We start from the raw sequence: 19,125 nt of genomic DNA on the forward strand, positions 1-19,125 counted from the left end.
ATTACACTTGTTACATTTAATTATTCTGCTCTTGAATTGTCATATAACCACCCATTTTTATGCACAACATATTTCTTCTTTCTCATATTTTTTGAAACCTTGGCTTTACAAATGACAAATGAGAGACTATAACAACGACTAGACAAAGAGGCACGCCCCTCTGAGTATTTCTCGTTCAACCAGTTCTCGCGATATTTCCCCATGGTGGCGTTGTTCTCGCTCACCGACGACGAGACTAGATGTCTGGAAATTAGTCTCGTGGGTTCGACGCAAAAACATTTTTCTTCGTATTTGTTTTACCTCCTCGCCATATACGTTAGTTGTTTCACATTTCGAAACGCCAAACTGTTAAGTTACAGAATCAAGCTGGTAAGTGTTGCTAACTGTTTTTTAAGCCGCTTTTATGGCTCGTGTATGTTTTATGTTGAAGGTATCTACTTACATGGCGCGGCCTTTGTAACATCTTCAGCTAGCGACCTCACAAACTAACCTAAGGGATTAAACGGTTCAAACGTGCATGTTTGATTATCAGGAGACAATCCTGATATCGTTTTATGCAATTGGTACTATGTTGTCGCCACAAGATTCGACGTGGTTAAAATCGAACGTTATTCACCTTGGTTGTGAGCAAGCGGATTGCGAGGGGGGCGGGACAACGAGTCGTCTAGTCTAAAAGAAACCCAGGAGGGCACAATTAAATACCAAAATGGCTACAACACTGTAATGAAACGTATTTGCAACAATAATCATTTGCAAATATCATTTATTTACTAAGTTCTACGTGTGTATTAAGGGCAAGTTCCTATTTATTTATTAACAATGCGTTGTTACTAGCTTAACTGCCACTGCATTGTAGGATAGAAGAGCCGCAAAAGAGGACATTTTGTTTACATACCTTGAGTACAATATAGTATTTTAAATTATAGCTATTTAAAAACTCATAATGCTACTTGTTGTAATTTGTAGCTCTTTATTTTTTGGTGATTAATATTCGAAGTGGACATTTTTTTCCGTGCCGGCAACTCGCCACTGAGCTTTATTTTGCCGTGAAGCGCGCGAAAACTTCAAGTACAAATTCTGCGCCGGTGAATGTGTACTACCTCGTGGTAGCAACTTGTGGGGTTTGGGTTAGGCTGATAATGCATGTAATGCCGATAGCATTATTACATGCATGAAAAACAAGAAGAGGTGAAGCGGGGCACAAAACACGATTGGCCAATCAGCCGGTCACGGCAAGATATCCAACGCCTTTAGTTCCCTTGCAGTGTCTTGAAAACGTTTTCATAAATCTTTTGTATTTTAGTGTGTTTTCGGATTCAATTGTGGAAGTGTAACAAATAGTAATGTCTAATGTGCGCCTTAATCTCAACAAAATTGTGTGGGAAGAATAACCCCCACTGGAGACTCCTTATTCAATTATTTGATTAACTTTGAATCAGGAGAATGGCTGTCGCTGAGGTGAACGGTAGTTCTGCCCTGGTGAAGGAGGAAGAAGAACCCATGGATGTTACAGGACCAGTCACGGAGAACTACCAAATACTTATTAACGCGGGACTCTCACAGAATGTTGCTGAAAGTCTAAATAACATCTTCCAAACAGGTGAGTGACTGTCTTAGTATTTAGATTTTCCAAGTGTTATGGAAAGTAACATTGCTGTTGGAATGAAAGGCTTGGTGGCATATGCTGAATTGGACGAGAGGGCCATCGACGCTCTACGGGAGTTCAGTGAGGAGGGAGCACTTGCTGTGCTGCAGCAGTTCAAAGACAGTGACCTTTCTCATGTACAGGTAATAATGCAAATCGACAGTGGTGGGCAGTCTGTCAGTCCGTTACTGACGGATTCCAGTTTCGCTGACAACTGACGGATACTTTGAAACATTGCCCAAATAACCGACTGAAGTTATTTTTGGCCATCACCCAAATGTTACCATACCAAAAAACAAAGACAACCTTCGGCAAATAATGTTTTGCGGCACACGTTGGCGCGTTAGCCCCATCCACACTCTAAGTACGTTCTTGACGTTGACTGGCTGTTGACGACACATCAACATCAACAGCAAAAATTCAATTCATCCTATCACGGCGAAATGGGCAAAGAAGCAAAATGTTGCTTCAAATGCAGTGCCTGGCATGCAACCTCGCAAACTGCATTCACTTTATATGGAAACGCGTCACCAGAATCCACTTGGTGCCGAGTCTTTGCGAGACACTAAGCCCGTAGTGAAGCTTGAGAAGGTGGACGAAACGTGTGACGCTTGGGACCAAACATGTGACGCTGGGGACCAGGACAACACCGAGGGTGTCAGGGAGCTCAAAGGATTCCTCCGGAACTGCGAAAAGTAAGAAAATCTCAGTTTTAATATTTAGTTTGAGCTGTTTGCTCACATTTATTTGGGGAAAAAAATATTTTACTTACCAATTTATCATGTTTTTAAGTATTTGAAACTATTTTCCTTTAGTTTTTTTAGCTTTTCTAAGCTCTTGAAAGCAGAAGGCAAGGACAAGAAAAAAGTGTACACTGGCTCGGCCAAGTGCATGCATCCTGGGTGCAAAAACAAGGGTGTGACCTACACCTCAATTTCCAGGGCCCATCTTATGTCGCACTATAAAACGGTGAGTTACAACTTAAGAGTTTAGGTACAGAACAAATATAAAGCATAAAATTAAGTTTTATTTACGATTGTTTTGTTCAAACAGGTGCACCCTGAAAAGCATATAGCACTCGCAGCTGCGCTGGCTAGAAACACCCTGCGTGGTCGGCACATAAGGCATCAATCCAAGAAGCTCTCTGTGGAGGACTCTTGCAGTGGCAAGTTCTGCCAGGACAAGGCCAGGCAGATGTTCACAAGGTGAGGAAAAATAAAATTGAAAAATACCGTTATCAATTATCTTTTAGTTTTAAGTTTCAAGTTGGTTCACATTTTTGATTATTTAAAATTAATGCATTTATTCATTAAGAATGCTGCTAATTTAATTAATCATTGATTATGAGCAAACGTATCAAAATATGTTTCTATTTTCATTAACAGGTGGTTTGTTGAGACACATTCCCCTTTCAGCCTTTGTGAACACCCCTACACCAGGGAGATGTTTGCCTTTTTCTGTCCCGAGTTCCAGCTCATATCCAGGAGGACCCTGGAGAGGGACCTGGATGATTTGATGGACAAGGCCAAGCTGGAAGTCAAAAACCTGCTGTCCAAGCAAAAGTGGGTGGCAACCACTGCTGACAGCTGGACGGTGAACAGCCGGTAAAATTGTAAATTACTTAAATAAATAAATAAAGTAATATAATATAATTGTATATGCTAACAATAAAAAAATATTGGTGATATGTATCTATTAAATTATTAATATATTCAAATTTTTTCTCAGTGTCTTCCTGGGCGTAACTGTGCACTGGATAGATTGGTCAAGTTTGAAGAGAAAGAAGGCAACATTGGCATGCAGGGAGCTGAAGGTAAAAATGAAAACATATGTTTGAATTTAAATATTCCTATTTGACTAACTAGAGTTGCGAGCAACTATAAAGGGCCCTCGCAAACCTGGCCACATTGGGCTACTGTCACATAGGACAAGAACCCTCTAAAATATAAATGTTTCTGCCAGGCCTTATTTGGGCAAATTTCACGAGTATTCACCTTCTTTTTTTTTTTCTCAAAAACCGCATATTTTTTTCATCGCAGTGCATCGCCACGGCAACAGCATGCAATGAAATAAAAAAGTTTTCAATAACTTTTTATCCTTAAAGGTCTCATATTATTCAACTTTTCAACATACTAAAATAGCTCTCAAATGTGTAAAACACATGTCTGTGACATGCATTCGTCAAAATTGACATCGGATCTAATATTTTTGCTGTTCTTAAATCAGCCAGAAAACGCTCTGTTCAAAACAGCTTGTTTTAGGGGTGTGCCACTTTTATGTAAATAGCTGCACCAAGCCATGCCTAGGCCATAACCCTCTCTCTCAAAGGGGCAGTGGTTTCAGTCATGGTAGCCATGTGCTAATGTTGTGAATGACTGGCCATGGGAGCAGAAGAAAAGAAAAATACAGACATGTCTTTTACACATTTGAGAACTATTTTAATATGTGGAAAACTGGCATAACGTTTTACCATAAGAAAAAGACGCACTCGCAGTAGTTAGTAATAACATATAGTTAACTTTTTCAACCATTTTTATACTCTCACACTGTTGATGGAAAGCATCACTCATGTTGTGCTTCACTTGGTATATTTTGTATTTTAAAATAGCAAATATTCAAGTTCTAAGTTCTTAAAAATAGGATTATTTAAAATAAAAATCCCATTTAACTTTTCAGAACAATTCAAAAGTTTGTGATTTTGTGTGAATGCTCAGACACAGATATTGTTCTTATGTCAACCAGACACATCAGCTCCTGCGTGAAGTCATCCACGACATCTACCAGGAGTTTGGTATTGTCGAGAAGGTGGTAGCTACAACCACAGACAGCGGAACAAACTACGTCGCGGCCTTCAGTGACTTTGGAGAACCGCTGGAGGAGGAGGTTCATGAGGAAGATGAGGACGTGCTACTGGGACAGCCTGTCAACGTCCAGGGACTCCTCGACGGCGAGGACATTGACCCTCGGATCACGCTGCCGCCTCACCGCCGCTGTTGGTAAGAAATAGCTGATTTTGAAGCATTAAACTTTAAAGTGTGGCGCGACTTTACGAAGAAATTATCAAATGAAGATTACAAATGTTATCAATAAAGTTGATAAAAAAATAGTAAAACTTAATGTTTCTTTTGTTTTTAGTGGACATACCATGAACCTCATGGCGACTGCTGACATCAGGGAGGTCGTGGGCTGGAGCAAGGGGAACACTCCCTGGCGCCAGGCAACTGGCAAGGCCCAGCACCTCTGGAACCTCCAGAATCAAACCCCCATTGCCGCCAGTCAGATCAAGGAGGTGGTCAAGATGAAGCTGCCAATTCCTATTGCGCTTAGGTAAGTTTTTAAAAAATTATTAAATTTAGATAAAAACAAAAAAGCTAATCTCCAACACTAATATCTTAATTTATGGACTTTTTTTTATCCTGCTGCTAGGGGTGTCTGGTGATTTGAATTTTTAATCGTAATTAATCGCATGACTTCAATAGTTAACTTGTGAATAATTGCAAATTTACATCTGTTTTTCTAAGATTTCATACTCTTAACATACAAGTGGAAAATGTTTTAAACTAATATAAATATGACTGCATCTTTTAGTCATTGATACAGTCATTTCATAATAATTCATAAAATCAAGTTAAAATTAAAAAGATGTACTGCAATGTAAAAAAAAAACAGTGTGATTGACTTGTGTTTAGGTCATTTTTCTGCCTAGATGGCATAATTGCATTTGTAAGACAGCTCAGTGCATTTTTATTTTCATATTAAGAGCTAACTAATCTTTAACTTGAAGTAACTTGTGAAGTTTTGCACATTTTTAAAATTGTAAAATATAACTTGACCCCAGTCTCCACAAATATATGCATTATTATTACATTTATTACTGCTAAATTTTGACGTGGATGTGTCTGCCGCGTTGCGACTGGACTTCCCCCAGAAAAGACTTTCCCAGTAAGGGCTGATCATTAAGCGCGCGTTAAAAATTGTGGTGTTAAAGGAACGACACTGAATAATAATGAACTCTAGGTCTTAGAATAGGCAGCTCTTCCTGGAAAGTAGGAGCTGGCACAGATTTATAACACATTATCTCACGACGGGAGACGGACGTACGACCCAGCACTGCTGTTTCTACTCGACCATGGTGTTTGTACAGTGGCACCTCTGAGTTAGAACACAATTGGTTCCTGTGAAGCGTTCAAAGTCCAAATTCTAGGAATTCCTAACATAGCCAAACTATGAATCATATTAATTCTCTGGGTTATTTTTGCATGTGTGTTTGTTTCTGTAGGTGGGACTCCTACTTCAACAGTGTGAAGGTCCTGTTGGAGGTGATGTCTCTGCCTGAGCAGGTGGAAGCAATCAACAACATCATAACTCACCAGCTCACGGACAAGGCAGGAGCGGCAATTTTGGATCAGGATATGAAGGTAGGGAAAAAAACCTTTATTTAATTCATAAACAATGGTTCTTAACCTGGGTTCAATCAAACCCTAGGGTTCGGTGAGTTAGTAACCTTGGCCGTCATTGGTTGCAGATAAGCAGGTGGTGATCATGCTGCCTTTCTTGGCCTTTTTGTGCTGTAGGAAATTATTTGTGCTCAGTAGTTGACTTTGGACTATTGTGATGGTATGTCATGTGATAGGATATGCTTAGGACATTGATGGGGTTCAGAACCTGCACCAAGGTTAAAAATCACTGTTCAGGAACTATCAGCGATGGGCAAAAGTTGCAACATTAGCAAGTTTTCTTCTTTATAATTCATGTTATACTTAAGGGGTTCCCTGATGCCCATATAGGTTTTGGACAATGCTGCAAATTTTGGCCACGGTCGTGTCAGCCACGCATCTAGTTTCCTTTTGAACTTTTCAGGTCCTGGAAGAGTACAGGGATGTTTTAACTCCTGTGGCCGACACCCTGGGCAGCCTGCAAGAGGAGGACAATGCCTACATGGGCATCGTCCTCCCAACGCTCCTGGTCCTGAAGAGGTGGCTGCTGCAGCACCAGCAGAAGGGTGAGCTGCAGTATGCAGAGCCCCTGCTCCAGGCCCTCCTCAGAGGCTTTGACAAAAGGTGTGTATATAATATATTTGTGTCTTTGTTTTCACCTGTTGAAACTGAGATTGATGCTTGGTTTATAGGTTTGGTTCCCTCTTTGAGGACCAAGACCTGCTCATGGCCTCTGCCCTGCACCCGTCCTTCACCCCCGCTGTCCTGGCACGGATCGTCCCTGACCAAACCAGCGCCATCAAGGACAGGATCTTCACAGAGCTAAAGTCCATAGTACAGCCTAGGGAGGAGGAGCAGCAAGAGCAACAGGAACAACGGGCAACCCAGGACCCGCCTGACGTAAAGACCCACCTGGACATGATTTTCAAGTAAGGGTGCATATCCATATTCAAAACTTTAAACTAGGGGTGTCAAAATTAGTGCAATAATTTAAACTTCCTTTAACACCACTCATTTTAATGTGCGATTAATAACCGTCCCTTACTTGGAAAGCCTGTACTGGGGGAATTCCAGTTGCACCGCAGTAGACACGCCCACGTCAAAATTTAGGAGTAATAAATTTCATAACAATAGTAATGCATATTAGTGTTGCACAGGATACCGGCACCAGTACCATACCTCAATGTTTTGCCGTCAAAAACGGCTCTACCAATTTTTGTTAGCACCGGTACTTAAAAAACTCGCCAACTCTGTTTCAAAGGCGGGTACACATACACGCATGGCCGCCTGTCTACCGATATGCAGAAAACGCCTTGTGTGCGAGAGGGCTCAGGAAGATGGCTTCACTCGCTGAAGCGCTTGCTGGCCGTCCACTCCTCGTTGAGAAGTAAGACGCACAAACATTAGTGTCATATGGAACTTTTTTTCCTTACATGGCTGACAGCCACGGCAAGTCAACCGACATGACGTTTTGCAACAAGAGCAAAAATAAATTGCGGAGAAGCAGACGAAAAAGCAACAATCCCACCTGGCCCTGCAGTGGACTCAAGGTGCGTTCAATAAACAGGCACACAGTAGGAAATCACAGGTAAGCATAGAAAAAGCCCGGATGACTGACAGAGCGACAGGTTGTGACGCATTTTTTGACACGTCCCTTAAAAAATAAGTTGAGTGTGAATTATTTTATTCCCAGTTTGTAGTATTTGATTACGCATTCGACTAATTGGGAGCGTAATGAAGAAGAGCAGAGACATGTATGCACACTCAAACAACTTTACATTGAGTCATGGGAGTGCAACTGTATTACCAATATTTAAAACGGATGACATCAAATACAGTACTTCAAGAATAGGGCATGCAATGTGAAAGCACATAGCGTATATACATAAATATATACAGTATTTACATAAATTAACATGTATACATCCTAATAGTTAGAATTAATAATACATAAATATAATTTTGATACTTTTGCTGATGTTTTAGATTTTTGTCGAGGTACCGTTTCTGTATCGGTATCTAGGTATTTTATTCAGGTATAGTACCGAAATCAAAATTTTGGTATCGTGACAACACTAATGCATATATTTGTAGACTGGGGTCAAGTTGTATTTTACTATTTTAAAAATGTGCAGAATTTCACATCATGTAAAAAATTAGATAGCTCTTAATATGAAAAGAAAAATGCACTAAGCTGTCAACGTCGTACAAATGCAATTCTGCCATCTAGTGGCAGAGAATGATCTTAACCCAAGTCAATGTCACACTCGTTTTTTTAGAGTACAGTTCATCTTTTTAATTAGAACTCAATTTTATGACTTATTATGAAATTGCTGTATACATGACTAAAAGATGCAGCCATATTTCTTAGTTTAACACTTTTATGTTAACAATAGTATGAAAACTTTTGTAATTGTACATTTAGAAGGGATATATTTGCGATTAACTCGCTCACTCCCGGCCATTTTCACTGGAGCAACCCCCTTCGCTCCCGGCTGTTTTGCTGGATTTTGACAGATTTTGCAAAGCCCACAGAATATTGTGTTCTATTGCTTATAAAACATGGAACTTACCAAAAGAAAGATTAGAGTCTCTTCTTTCATCAGGAAAATAAACGTATATTTGTATCTGTTTCAGTTTCCCAGCAATTACCATTAAGTACCATCATTATTCACAAACCTGTTGAAAACACTGGGGGGGAAGAGCTTGTTGCAACATGGCCCTGGTTGATCTCTTATACTCTGCTGCTACCTGCTGTTTTTTTTTTTTTGTAATAGCTATCATTTCTTTAAGCGACCTCTTCAGGTCAGAAGATGTTCTAGCATAAAAAACAAACAAACGTAGAAATATGTTTTTGGGAACATTGCAATATTTTAAATCGGAATGTTTTTTATACGGTTTTGGGAGCAAAAGAGTTAATCATGACGATTTGCAAGTTAACTATTGAAGTCATGCGATTAATTAAACCTGACACACCAACTTTATCTAGGGATGCTCCAGTCTACTTTTTTCATTACCGATTCAATACCTGGCGCCTGGCAAAACATGCCTCTAATACCTATTGGTGACTTTTGAGTCGCCCCCGAAAAACCAAAAGTTTTCCTGGAAATTCAACAATATTAAAAATAATTGATACATCAGCTCCTGAAGCAGATAGAAACTTAATTCTGAAAACATTTTAGAGCTTACACCTGTAGCGTTCACACAAACCTACGTTTATTATTATAAACCTTCAATATATAATTTTTTTTTTTTTAAATCAACAAACAAATGGCGCATCTGCAGGTGTATAACTCCAAATATATTTACCTTCAACACTGGAGCGCAGTTTTAATAACATGGAGGGAACGGGGTAATTATTTGTCATCCATTCCGTTAAAAAGCCGTCAAAATTTTCAACATCCTCATTGTCTACAAACATATTTCTTTACAGTATGTCACTGTCGACTCGTTACACTGATTCAAATTCCTCCCGCGCCGTCGCAATCGCGTCATTTATTTATTAACTCCCGCGAATCTGCGTCATCCATAAACGCTCAAATAAAATTCCAGGACATGCTATGAAGGCCCACGTCACCCTATCGTGCATATTCTAAAGCATTTCATCGGCTAAGAGTCAAAAAATGTGTCAAAACAAAACAAAATGACACATCAGCTCTCCCGGGTTTAAAGCGAGGAGAGCGCAGGAGCGCTCCCGGCTTTAACGGCCTTAATCGGTTAATGTCTTAAAATTTTTGAACATTTATTGGAGTATGATTTTCATTCAATATTTTCAATACATGTATTGAATGCATGTAATAATTTCTTAAGTGACGGTACACTTTTATTTTCTTACATTCAAGTAGTGTTAATGTTTTAACTGTGCATAATATGGCCAAGGCTTGAGGCAGCAAGGCAGGCCCCGATCGAGCGACGGCCTTCCTGCCAAATGGCTTCCGATGTTCCCCCAGTGCAATTTTGACAGACATTGACTGCGTCAACTTAGCACGGGAAATATTCCTCACCATTCCCCATTTCACCTCGTCATTGGAGACGTGAACGTGCACGCGCTCTGGAGATAAGCCTCTGTGGATTGGGACCATTTTGACAGATACCAGATCCATTTTTTCCCCAATATCTGGGCCCATACCCGATCCACGTATCGGATCGGAGCATCCCTACTTTAAACATGGCTATTGTCAATTCCTTTCATATTTATTTTTTAAACAAATGTCTTTTTTTACTTTTTCTTTTCACTCAACGGCTAATGCTGATTACAGGGAGCTGTTTGGCGCCGACCAAGAAGTGATGGGCCAGGATGTGGACCGCGAGCTGAGGGCCGGCATCGAGATCTGGAGGCCCAAGCGGGAAGACCTCTCCTGGGCTCTCTTCCCCAAGAAGCACAGGGAGGCGTGGGTAGACTTGTTCATAAAGTACAACACCCCCCTCCCTAGCTCCGCTGCCATGGAGCGGATGTTCTCCACAGCCGGTGACATCCTCAGACCGAAGAGGCATGCCCTGGCCAGCGCTAACTTTGAGAAGCTGGTGTTCCTCAGAGGGAACATGTCCCTGTTGGGGTACCCCAGCTATAAAGGGCAATTTGGGGAGGAGAATCAGGAGGAGGAGGAGCATTAATATGTTACATTTCTGGTGTGTCAAGTGGTCCAAACTGTTTCGAAGTGAATAAAATTGTATGCTGCTACCTGTGTAAACAGTTTTATCTTCTTTTTTTTTTTCACTAACGGTCCAAAAATAGAACTGTAATATCGATGTCTGACTGGCCCAACCTCAAATGAGAGACTGATGATGACAGACTGACAGGACAGCTGCCGACAAATGACAGACCGGCGGAATTTACTGACGCGCCCACCACTGCAAATCAAGTCTGTTTTGAGTATTCCATTTGAATGTGCTTTATTGATGGTCTCCTATTTCTTATAGAATAAGAGCGCTTTCCTTTGTGGAGTGATGAAAACTTACCGACAGAGAGAGAAGCAAGGTAGCAAAGTGCAAGAGTCCACTAAAGGGCCAGATGAAACAAAAATAAAGGTCTGGCATTGTCCTTGAGTTTTTTTGTTTTTTTTTGGTAGAAGTTGAATTCTTCCCATCCAATTTGGTTAATGTTTTGTTTGCTTCAACTTAAGGCTCTTTTGGAGCAGACAGGATACACTTTGGATGTCACCACAGGGCAGAGGAAATATGGAGGCCCCCCACCTTCCAAGGTTTTCAAAGGGCTACAACCCGGGATTGGGACAGAGGTAAATATGTTTAATGCATTTTGCGGCCAACAAATGCTGCTCACTATAAGAACAATTTATCCCATTTAAAAACAGTGCAATGTAAGTTATTAAGCAGAACATTTATTGTGTGATGAAATAGGTGGAGGCACCACATCTGTTACTGATGGTTTTACTGTGGGCCTCTTTTGTCTTTGAGGCAGTCCCACCACCATTTTACAATTGACTGGAATATTGATGAGGGTGTTTGCACCCAACTGCTCTTGTTGATGGACAAAGGCGTCTTCTGTTAGGCATCTCAAAAACGGTCTTTTGCATTCCAAAAGGAAGGATACCGACCATGTATGGGGCATGTATCCAACTTTGCAACTCAGCACTGACTGACAGGCTTATTTCCCACAAAGCCCCTTGCTGGACACAATATGCAACTGCATAAAGAAAAAAAAACGATGACATAAGTGATCTGATGTACTTGATTTTAGTAACAATGGGGCTACTTTCAAAACAAGCAATACAAAAAAAAACGAAATTCTTTAGTTGCAACCTTTTCAACATTATATTAATGAAAGATCTTGTGTCTTTATGAGTTGTAACTCTTGCATGGCAGAATGAAGTTTTCACCAAATCCTCCTCGCTTGATTGATTGGCTCGACAAATTAAGGCATTACAGCCAAACCCAAAATGTGCATAAAATGCAAAATATCGGCTGATGCGATGATGGAAACTCTACTTTAACTGTCCCTCACGCGCAACTGCATAAAGGTTAAGTTCTGTTACCACCACATTAAATAGCCTGCTGGTTTACTTCTAACATTATTCATACTTTATTTGGTAATAGTAGTAGAATTTCAGGGGATACAATTGTTTTTATTTTGTCATTAGAAGACAAAACTAAATATTTGATAGTGACAGCATTAACCTCGTAGAATTAAATGTTTCACCGTAAATTCACGTTTGTATTGTTTGTTGTTGTTGTTTTATAAATTGTGGTCAAATTCCTATTTGACTTTGGTGATTCAACTGCAGCTGCATTACAATAAATAGTTATTGTTGGTCTCTTTGTGTCATTGTCAGGTGTTTGTTGGAAAGATCCCGAGGGACTTGTACGAAGATGAGCTGGTTCCACTCTTTGAATCTGCCGGACCCATCTGGGACCTCAGGTTAATGATGGATCCGCTTTCTGGTCAGAATAGAGGTTACGCCTTCATCACATTCTGCAATAAGGACGATGCACAAAAAGCTGTGAAACTTGTAAGTATTGAGGTTGCAGGGCAGAATCTGCAAGGTGTGCGACATGTCTAACCATTTTAACACTGAGGTGGAACTTGCACATAGTCCTCATAGCGATTGGTCAATTAATATAATATTAGCGAGCTATTCCCTTTTTAAAATGTTAGTATTACTTGGTTGTTGACTTTTTCTTTTTTCCCATGTTCCAGTGTGATAACTATGAAATCCGCCCTGGCAAGTATTTGGGAGTGTGCATATCTGTTGCCAACAATCGGCTGTTTGTTGGCTCAATTCCAAAGAACAAGACTCGAGAAAGTATATTGGAAGACTTTGGCAAAGTTACAGGTCAGTTTCTTGGTCACAAAAAAAGGATTTGTTTTGTTGTACAAAGCATCATTATGGAATATGATTCTACCTTTACTAAGGATTGAATTTAACATATGTTTGAATCTTTCAGAGGGTCTCCAAGAAGTGATTTTGTACCACCAGCCAGACGATAAGAAGAAGAACCGAGGCTTTTGTTTCCTGGAGTATGAAGACCACAAGTCGGCCGCGCAGGCCCGCCGCCGCCTCATGAGTGGCAAGGTCAAAGTTTGGGGGAACCCAGTAACTGTTGAGTGGGCTGACCCTGTCGCTGAGCCAGACCCTGAAGTCATGGCCAAGGTTAGTAAGGTCTTAAACAAGACCAAAATGCACATCAAAAGTTAATAGTAGTACTAAATTCATTGATATTGTTTATCAATGCAAATTCCAATTGAAAGTCCAATGTGTTGATGCATAGTCGATAAGATATGATGAGTTGGGAAGTTCTTAACCTTGTTGGAGGTACTGAACCCCACCAGTTTCCTATGCACAGTCACCAAACCCTTCTTTATTGAAAAACTATATATATATATTCGGGTTTTTTAAATTCAAGACATAGGTATAGGGTTTACTGGGAAACAAAATGAACAGGGAGAGTAACCTTTTCTTCGAATCTGACTCTCTTCACCTTAGATCACAATGTGTTGTGTTCATCTAATCACCATCTCCATGCAGCTTAAGCAAGTGTTCCTTTAGTTTTGCTCGATAGCTAGTTGTGCTGGACTAGAATTGCTCAATTTGGCATTGCGAATCATGCAGTTCGGATGTTGACTCCGATCACTCAACTCAACTCTATATTTATCTGTTTTCTTAAGATGGTACCCAGGGGCAGCAGATATAATGAAAACATTAGAGGCCACTGAATTGAACCCACGGAACCATAGGTACCCGGTGACTGTGAATTCACATGCACATATTCGTCTGACCGCTTAATTTTTTTCCTCGGCAGTTAGTATGAAGGGATTACAATAATAACCGAAATCACAGTCTAAAGTCAACTACTAAGCGCACCAAATCTCCTGCAGCACAGATCGGCCAAGCAATGTATCATGATCACCTGCTGCCAATGATGGCCAAGCAGGGTGTATCATTTGAATCATGTCTTTGTCTTGATCTCCATCGAACCCCTCAGGCTAACTCACCGAACCACTGTGGTTCGATCTGACCCAGGTTAAGAACCACTGTGGTTCGATCTGACCCAGGTTAAGAACCACTGGTTTAGTGTCTAGTTTGCATTCATAAATAGTATTCATCTTTTCTTTTTCTTTTTTTTGAAAAAAATGTTAAGCTGGGAATTATTATCCTGTTGTTCTAGAGTCAAATTAGCTCAACAGTAATGTTGTAAGTAACATTTGAACATTCTTAACTGCTATTCAAATAAAATGAAAGTATAAAAGCAATTAAGAAAATAATGAAGTCAGTTAATGATGGACTTTGGCATGTTACAATTCTGCTTATATCATCCCATCTATTAGACCAAATCCAAAGATCTCCAACTGTTCTGGCATTTTTTTTGAAGTGAAGTCTTAGCACTGGCATGGATTTAGGTCCTAATTCGACTGTTATGGTGACAAATTTGTCTGTGGTTCAGGTTAAAGTGCTCTTTGTAAGGAAGCTCGCCACCACAGTGACCGAAGAGCTCCTTGAAAATACCTTCTCTCAGTTTGGAAAACTGGAGCGGGTGAAGAAATTGAAAGACTACGCTTTTGTTCATTTCGAAGACCGGGACGCTGCCGTTAAGGTGAGTCGGCCGTGCTTTTTAACCGCCATGTTTTGTATTGAGGCCAACTCACTGATTTCTCAACAGGCTATGGATGAGATGAACGGGAAGGAGCTCTGCGGGGATGAAATTGAGATAGTCTTGGCCAAACCTCCAGATAAGAAGAGGAAAGAGCGCCAAGCAGCTCGGCAGACCTCCAGGACTACTGGGTGAGTCCGAGACGGGCGGGCGGGGGGAAGAAGTGGTATTCTCAAATAGCTAACTGTGCATTTTTGTAGGTATGACGACTACTATTACTACCCGGCTCCTCGCATGCCACCACCAGGGCGTGGCAGAGGTCGCGGTGGCCGTGGGGGCTATTCTTATCCAGCAGATTACTATGGCTATGAAGACTATTATGATGACTACTATGGCTACGACTATCATGATTACCGCGGTGGCTATGAAGATCCGTACTATGGCTATGACGACGTGTACAGCAGCAGGGGGCGCGGCAGCCGTCCCAGCAGGGGCGGGCCCCCTCCATCCAGGGCCCGTGGCGTGCCCCCGAGCCGAGGCAGAGGGGGCTACTCCCAGAGGGGGCCGCCCCTCGGAGCACCAAGGGGCAGCCGAGGGGGGCGGGGGACCCCGTTCCAGCCGCAGAGGGGCCGCGGGCCACGTGGGGCCCGGGGCAATCGCGGGGGTAACGTCGGAGGCAAGAGGAAGGCGGATGTATTTAACCAGCCCGACTCCAAGCGCCGCCAGACCAACAACCAGCAGAACTGGGGGTCCCAGCCCATCGCCCAGCAGCCCCTGCAGCAAGGGGCCGACTATTCCGGTAACTATGGTTACAGTAATGACACCATGGAGTTTTCACAGGATTCTTATGGGCAGCAGTGGAAGTAAAGACGCCACAAGATTTTGGCTATGTGACGGCAACAACCACAAAATTGATTGGCCATATTTGTTGATTGACTTTTTATTCATTAATCACAAATCTGTCTGTCGTTAAAGGAAAAAAAAAAGCCCCCAGAATTGGCTTGAAATGAGTATTTAGAATGGCTGAAAAAGAAATGAATCTTAAGTTGTGGTGAATAATTACAAAAAATAACAACATTAAGTCATGTATATTGTTACTTTTTCTTCCTGGTTACCTAAAAGCTAGCTGAACATTACCCAAAGTGGACATTTATTGTAAGTTGTCTTGAGAAGACACACAAAAAAAAAAGACATTGCCATCCAAGGACATTTGTGTCCATGTCCCTTCCCCTCCCCCTCTTGTACTCCCTTTATTTGTGCTTCTTGTGGCAAAAATACACCAGGCATGTAAGTAACACAGCTGTAACGGTATCTACACACACATACACACTATACACGAGAGTTGTCGACACACAATCACATGCTCCTCTCAAGGAGTTGGTTAAAAGAATAAAATATAATAAAAGGAAAATCATGCAAGGTGCAATGCAAGATTGTTTGCGGTGTGTGCTGCTTACATGCCTGATGCATTTTAAACATCATAGTTGCTTAAGGACTTGCTTGTATATAAATGCTTCTGGTTAGAGCTTCGGAATTCATATTTTGTTTTTTGCAAAGGTGGAGAAAAGAATCCACAAAGGAGGAAATCGACATTTTGTAAGTGTATGCTTAGAATTTCTAGACAGCATCAAATTGTGATTTTTATTTGGATTGATACCATCATTTCCTGTTTTACTTCAAATTGCCCAATAGAATTTGGTTTGGCTTACCTTAAGAGCCAATAGCGGTTTGTTCTCTGATGTTACTTGTATTTATAACTTCTACGTTTGTTCCGTTTCAATAAAACTCAGCTGAGAATCAATCAGTCAATTGTCAAATTCTCAAATTATCTCTTTCATTCAGCCACACGATTAAAGCTCAAGCTCAATTCTCACATTGGGATGAAGATCATCTAATTCTTTTGCATCAAGGAAAATCAGAAGGCTGCAATTGGTGCGCTCAACCGGACAATTGTGTTTGAATACGATTATTAAAGATTTCTTTGTGCTCTGAATTATATTTGTCACAACAGTGCCAAACAATCCAGGTCCTTTGTGTGCATGGATGTACAGTGGATGATGTAATGACCTAATCTTCTTCAGTACTGTCTTATTTACTATGAGGTGTAATGGGGACAGGTGAATTCTAAATACTTAGAATAATACCTGAGCATGTGATGTCATGGTTTTATTTTTGTCATAATTTTGATGAGTTCATGTTTACAGCCAAGGAAAACCCAAAATTCACCAAGAAATTTGAATCACTTTTTGAATTGAACTACTGAAATAAATGAACGTTTGTATAATAAAAAATTTTTTTATTTGCAAATAAGTGCATGAGGCAAAATATTAGAAGGCTCTGGAAAGGGAACATCATTCTCATAGAGTTTTTTTTTTTTTTTAACACTGTACATCTGTCCACATAATGGTACAAAGCAAATGCAAGCTTCTTTTTTTTTTTTATTGTGTACCAATTACTGCATTAAAAGATACATTGATTTGTGAGCCATATTGATTCTAATCTGCATATCAGCTCCTCAACTCCCTTTGAAGACTCCAAGGATCTGACTGCTCAAAGGGGTTAAATTCTTCAAATTCCCAGCTTCTTCAGAAACTTGTGAATACTGTGTTGTCCACCATTTGTCTTTTGTTTTACGTAACTGTCCTCTTATTCCAACCTACCCAGGTGGAGGAGCATTGAGAGCGGCGCCGCTAGAGTGAAGAACTCACCTGAACGGTACTCCAGGGTGAGCTCGCCTAGTCTCCCCTCCTGTACCTTATTGTGAACACTTGCCATCGTTACTCTTTTTAAAACCTCATTTTCTTTCCTGCTGTCTTTCACTTTCTGGGGGCTTTTTATTATTGTGATTGAGTGAGCCGCCTGGGTGTAAAAATAATAATAATACAATTTAAAAAGCAGTGTAAATTCTCTTTCCAAACAATTTAGAAAGCTTTACGAGTATTGCGACATCGTTGTCTTGTTTAAAGTGCATCTCCAGTATATGGTAACAAACTGCGAATGTGGCTTTTCTGTTTGAATGAGCTGTAAATACACTTCACTGGGATGGTGTGTGTATTCCTGTCTTTGGCCTCTAGGGGTAGCTGTTACCTCAGCGTTGCTGCCATTGTTCCGTCGTGTGATGCCACGCTTGCTGTGCGTCTTCACTTCCGGGCATTTAATGTTTTTATTTTATGAGCTAAATGTGGACTAAATAAGCTGTTTTTGTATTTACCCAGTTTTCACTTGGGATTCTCGATGACATTGGGCTAAAAAGGAGTCCTGTCGAAACAATGGCTTTGGTGCACGCCAGTGATTTTACGCTATAACGCCACAAGGTGGCACAAAAGGACTGCCAAGTTAAATCACAGGTGAGTGGATGGAGCCCAAATTTGGCGTGTATCAAGAAAGATACACTATTTTCTGTTAATATGGTTTCAGTTGCCATTTAATGTGCCTTTTAACGTGTTTGTAACATCAGAATTATGTATTTTGTGTTCCCTTTGTTACTAGGTAATAGCAGCAGAAGCGTTTGGATTCACATGGAGTTTTGACAAATGGAAGCACCTAATGGGTAAGATGTAGTTTGGATTTAGACCAGGGGTGGCCAAGTTTGGTCCTCGAGAGCCCCCTATCCAGCCTGTTTTCCATGTTTCTCTCCACTAACACACCTGATTCATTATCAAGATTGTCATTAGGCTTCTGCACAGCTTGCTGATGAGCTGATAATTACATTCGGCTGCGCTGAAAGAGGGAGACATAAAAAACATGCTGGATAGTGGCTCTCGAGGACTGAACTTGGCCAACCCTGATTTAGACCACTTCCAAATTATTAAAGGTACTGAACAGTTCAAGCGACACATCCAATGTTGCTGTTAGTGTTTACATTAACAAAAGAGAAAACTAGAATAAATAACCTGCATGCACAAATGCCCAAATTGCTGTAAGTAACTGTAAGACAACAGTAGGCAATGACAATGCAAAAGGAGATGTTAATTCCTCATTAATCTAAATATTAAATGTAAAATACCATCCAGATGTGATTCTTGCCAGCAATTTATTTACATGATTTTTCTTCTGAATTATGTAGAGTCAACTTGACAAGGTGCAAGAAAATATCATACTTCACAATCACAATATGTCACCAAATGACAATGGGTAAGGAAAATGCTATCATGCTGATATAGTGAGAGACATGGTTTTTGTGTTGTAAAGAATTTAATATTTTCTAAAATAAATATCAATTTTTTCCATACTCAGTGCTTGTTTTCATTATGGTTGCAGCCTGCACGTGAGCTGGGGTCTATCATAGACGACTTTTCCACCCTCGACTGCTCGCCAGTAACGATCCAAGCAGAGTGCAATCATCTTATTGTTAAATGTATTTTATTACAGATTTACATTTTCAAGATATATTCATGTTTTAACGCTATTAATTTAAGTTATACTTTAGTGAGCCCCTTTCAGCTGTAAAAAGTTGATATTTTGTCCAGAATTTAAAAACAAACTTTTCCACTTGCT

At 40.6% G+C, this 19,125-nt stretch overlaps 1 protein-coding gene across 16 annotated transcripts; it reads left to right on the forward strand.

The window, feature by feature from the left end:
- The first annotated feature begins 213 nt into the window (after window positions 1-213).
- LOC147158085 (heterogeneous nuclear ribonucleoprotein R-like) lies at window positions 214-19,113 on the forward strand. Of its 16 annotated transcripts, none has more exons than XR_015091240.1 (17): window positions 214-369; window positions 1,440-1,600; window positions 1,670-1,788; window positions 11,002-11,109; window positions 11,205-11,318; window positions 12,372-12,548; window positions 12,737-12,872; window positions 12,985-13,190; window positions 14,482-14,631; window positions 14,698-14,819; window positions 14,889-15,427; window positions 16,186-16,224; window positions 17,293-17,760; window positions 17,844-17,975; window positions 18,118-18,178; window positions 18,695-18,762; window positions 18,889-19,113. XR_015091240.1 is itself a non-coding variant. In XM_086062691.1 (15 exons), exons 2-15 carry the CDS (start codon window positions 1,444-1,446, stop codon window positions 10,512-10,514), a joined length of 2,349 nt encoding a protein of 782 aa, XP_085918817.1. In that variant the 5' UTR covers window positions 214-369; window positions 1,440-1,443; the 3' UTR covers window positions 10,515-10,762. The 16 variants fall into 16 exon arrangements, 5 of the variants coding, with proteins under 5 accessions (XP_085918817.1, XP_085918816.1, XP_085918818.1 ...); XR_015091242.1 differs by lacking the exon at window positions 18,889-19,113 and adding an exon at window positions 18,292-18,442 and having other exon boundaries at window positions 18,695-18,859; XR_015091238.1 differs by lacking the exon at window positions 18,889-19,113 and having other exon boundaries at window positions 17,293-17,353; window positions 17,703-17,760; window positions 18,292-18,859.
- Window positions 19,114-19,125: the final 12 nt, after the last annotated feature.

Source organism: Leptonotus elevatus, chromosome 19, assembly GCF_054856555.1.
Source record: "Leptonotus elevatus isolate MCC_2025b chromosome 19, RoL_Lele_1.0, whole genome shotgun sequence".
Taxonomy (NCBI): domain Eukaryota; kingdom Metazoa; phylum Chordata; class Actinopteri; order Syngnathiformes; family Syngnathidae; genus Leptonotus; species Leptonotus elevatus.